Here is a 3,611-nt window from a genome sequence, read left to right as displayed (position 1 = left end):
TCTGCTGCGTCCCGGTGGACTTTGAAGTCGTGAACGTGGACTCGACCGCGGCTTCAGAAGACGACATCAACAACGCCATCATGGCCATCAGACGTAATGGAGTCGCACTGAAAGGTAAAACAAGAGGAAACGCTGTCAGTCTAAAGTTTAAGTCATTTTCTATTTAAGTTTTACTATTTTCTTCAGTGGAGAAGAAAACTGTTAAATAAACATAAATGAATTGATGAACAGAGAAACGTCCAAACGTCTGACTCATCTAGTTATTCAAGACTGTTTGTATTTAAACCTCTCAGACTTGTTTTAATGGATTAAATACAAACAGTCTTTTATATTTCGTTGCGTAGCCTCGAAGCTTCGCCAACATTCACCAATGAACACCAAATAGAGCCGAGCTGATGTGGACGACCTTCGTTTCACGTGTTTCCAGATCGAGCAAATTAACAAATTCATAATTTGTCAGTAAAATGTGAAGTCAGAAGTTCAGCAAATGTTTCATGGAAGAAGCTGCAGTCGTTGTTGAGCTGCTGCCAGCCGGCCTCGAAGTCACATGACAACATGTTGGCAACCTTCACGTTGGACTGAAGAACAACTGAAATAAAACATGATAAAAAGCTTTGAGGCACAAAAAAGAACTTCTGGATGTTTTTTTGAGTTCATACTTTAGTTGTTGTCCTGAAGGCAGAAATGTTTTGTCTCCAGGGAACATTGAGACCAACCACGACCTGCCGCCCTCCTATAAGTCCAGAAACAGCCTGCTGCGGTGAGTCCAGCTCTTTAAATGTTCCTCATCCTGAAGCTGCTCCTGGAAACGACCGTCTTCATGAGTTTGTTTTCCAGGTTCCGTCTCTCGATGAACGTCAACGCTGCGACGAGAACGTTTCAAATATCAACATAAACTGGAGGAGACACCGGACATTCAGTTTGGGGAACAGAGACAAGTTCCAGGGACACACATCTGTAAAGTGGGAGTGGTTTGTCGCTGCGAGAAACTTGTGCGTTGTCGTGTTGGAGAAGCCTGTTGCCATGGCAACACAGTTCAGGTGGTTCGCACCGAGTGTTTTTCCCTCCGAAGGTCCCGGTGGAACTGGTGTTGACAGTCTGACTCTGGGGGACCAATTCACGGTGACACCAAGAAAACCCACCTGGTGTCTCCTGACCTGACGATCCTTCTTCGGTCTGGGACGGTGAAGCTCCGCCCCTCTTGAAACGTGATGTCATCAGAACACCTCGCCCGGCTCGTCGCTTCATCGCCGGAGACTTTCTGAAGACTTTCCAGAGTCTCTGTTGACCGTTTACAGTTTGCTCTAAATCTGATGTTCTTCTTCTGCTCACATCAAAGCGTTCAGAGCTCAGCTGCTGATGTTGGTCAGGTGACGTCACTGACTCATGAAGGTTGTCGCTTCCTGCTGCTCCGTGTGCATCACTGCTGCTATCCGTCCGCACGCCTTCTCAGAACGTTCTGACGCCCTTCACAGCTTCTGTTCCTGGTTCTGTTCCTGCAGAACCACTCTGGACCTCTACGCCAACGTGATGCACTGCCAGTCGCTGCCCGGCGTGAAGACGCGTCACAGGAACATCGACATCATGATCATCAGGGAAAACACGGAGGGAGAGTACAGCAGCCTGGAGCACGAGGTGGGTGTGGGTGGTGGTGAGTGTGAGTGTGTGGGTGGGTGTGGGTGGGTGTGGGTGGTGGTGAGTGTGAGTGTGGGTGTGGGTGGTGGTGAGTGTGAGTGTGTGGGTGGGTGTGGGTGGTGGTGAGTGTGTGGGTGAGTGTGTGTGTGTGTGGGTGTGTGAGTGTGTGTGGGTGTGTGAGTGTGTGAGTGTGTGTGTGTGTGGGTGAGTGTGTGTGGGTGTGTGAGTGTGTGTGGGTGTGTGAGTGTGTGGGTGTGTGTGTGTGTGTGTGTGTGTGTGTCTGTCTGTGTGGGTGGGTGGGTGGGTGGGTGGGTGGGTGGGTGTGTGTGTGGGTGGGTGGGTGTGTGTGTGGGTGTGTGTGGGTGTGTGAGTGTGTGAGTGTGTGTGTGTGTGGGTGGGTGGGTGTGTGTGTGTGTGTGTGTGTGTGTGTGAGAGTGTGTGTGTGTGTGTGTGTGTGTCTGTCTGTGTGGGTGGGTGGGTGTGTGTGGGTGGGTGGGTGGGTGGGTGTGTGTGGGTGGGTGGGTGGGTGGGTGTGTGTGTGGGTGTGTGTGTGTGTGTGAGAGTGTGTGTGTGAGAGTGTGTGTGAGTGTTACTGTGTGTGTGTGTTTCTTAATCTCTTTAATGGTGGATGTCCTGCAGCTGGTCTCATGTCCCCTGTCCCTCTGCAGAACGTCCCGGGTGTCGTTGAATGTCTGAAGATCATCACGAGGACCAAATCTTTACGTATCGCCGACTACGCGTTCAGTGCGGCTCGAGAGAACGGACGCCGCCGGGTCACCGCCGTACACAAAGCCAACATCATGTCCGTCTCTGAAGCCTCATATATTACGTCATACTTTAAAAACAGCTGATATATCTTCCTTTTATTTTGTTTTCTCGAGCAGGAAGTTGGCTGACGGCCTCTTCCTGGAGTGTTGTAAGGAGGTCGCTAGCGGTTACCCCGACATCACCTTCGACAGCATGATCGTGGACAACACCACCATGCAGGCACGTCCACGTCCTGCTCCTCAGTCACAACCACGTATTAACGCATGTTAGAACTCACTTTGGAAACACAAGAAGGTTTATGGCTGAAATGTCCAGTAGAAGATAATATGAAGTGCAGCTGAAGATGTGTTCTGGTCGTCAGATGGTCTCCAACCCGCAGCAGTTCGACGTCATGGTGATGCCCAACCTGTACGGCAACGTCGTGAGCAACGTGTGTGCCGGGCTGGTCGGCGGCCCGGGTCTGGTACCCGGAGCCAACTACGGAGAGGACTACGCCGTGTTCGAGACGGTGAGGCGTCGTCGGCCGGGTCTTAAAAAGCCTTAAAATCACTTCCTGACTGAATCAGCAGATGAAATGTTTTCTCTGCAGGGAACCAGGAACACGGGGAAGAGCATCGCTCGCAGGAACACGGCCAACCCCACGGCCATGCTGCTGGCCTCCTGCCTGCTGCTGGACCACCTGAAGCTCCACACCTTCGCCAGCATGATCCGCAGAGCCGTCCTCTCCACCGTCACCGAGACCCGGGTACGAGCCGGGTCCGAGCCGGGTCCGACCCGGCGCCACGCCACACATCTCTAACGTAGAGACTTCTTCTCACCGCGTGTTTTCTCACCTCCTTTCGTGCTGCAGCTGCACACGGCCGATCTGGGAGGCCAAGGTTCCACGTCCGACGTGGTGCAGTCCATCATGAACGCCGTGCAGAGCACCGGGCAGCGCACGCTCGGCACCTAGAACCCGGGACGGAGGCCCGGACCAGCAGAGCAACGGTTCCTCTCTTCCTCTTCTATGCAATTTTATAACGAAAAGCATCCCTCAAATGAAACGTCCTGTGAACACAAACAGGTTACGTTTACTCTGAAACTTAAGTAGTTTAAAAAGCTCAAAATAAAACCGTAGCGTTTGTTTTCTGACCTTCATTTGAGCCTTTTATTGGCATCTATACCATCTCGATGTTTACTGTATTAAATAAAGAACAATACTGAGCCTG

The 3,611-nt window shown here is 51.6% G+C and overlaps 1 protein-coding gene across 1 annotated transcript; it reads left to right on the top strand.

The window, feature by feature from the left end:
• On the top strand, positions 1 to 3,611 carry LOC138194676 (isocitrate dehydrogenase [NAD] subunit gamma 1, mitochondrial-like). The gene is made up of 8 exons (XM_069143590.1): positions 1 to 114; positions 700 to 760; positions 1,503 to 1,635; positions 2,304 to 2,437; positions 2,520 to 2,622; positions 2,765 to 2,911; positions 2,993 to 3,148; positions 3,254 to 3,611. The coding sequence occupies exons 1-8, from the start codon at positions 81 to 83 to the stop codon at positions 3,353 to 3,355; spliced, it is 870 nt and encodes a 289-aa protein (XP_068999691.1). The 5' UTR covers positions 1 to 80; the 3' UTR covers positions 3,356 to 3,611.

Source organism: Embiotoca jacksoni, unplaced genomic scaffold (assembly GCF_022577435.1).
Source record: "Embiotoca jacksoni isolate LCO1_2020_lvr unplaced genomic scaffold, fEmbJac1.0.p SCAF_111, whole genome shotgun sequence".
In the NCBI taxonomy this organism is placed as follows: domain Eukaryota; kingdom Metazoa; phylum Chordata; class Actinopteri; family Embiotocidae; genus Embiotoca; species Embiotoca jacksoni.
Note: the sequence above shows the minus strand (reverse complement) of the source record. Positions and strands in the feature narration are given on the sequence as shown.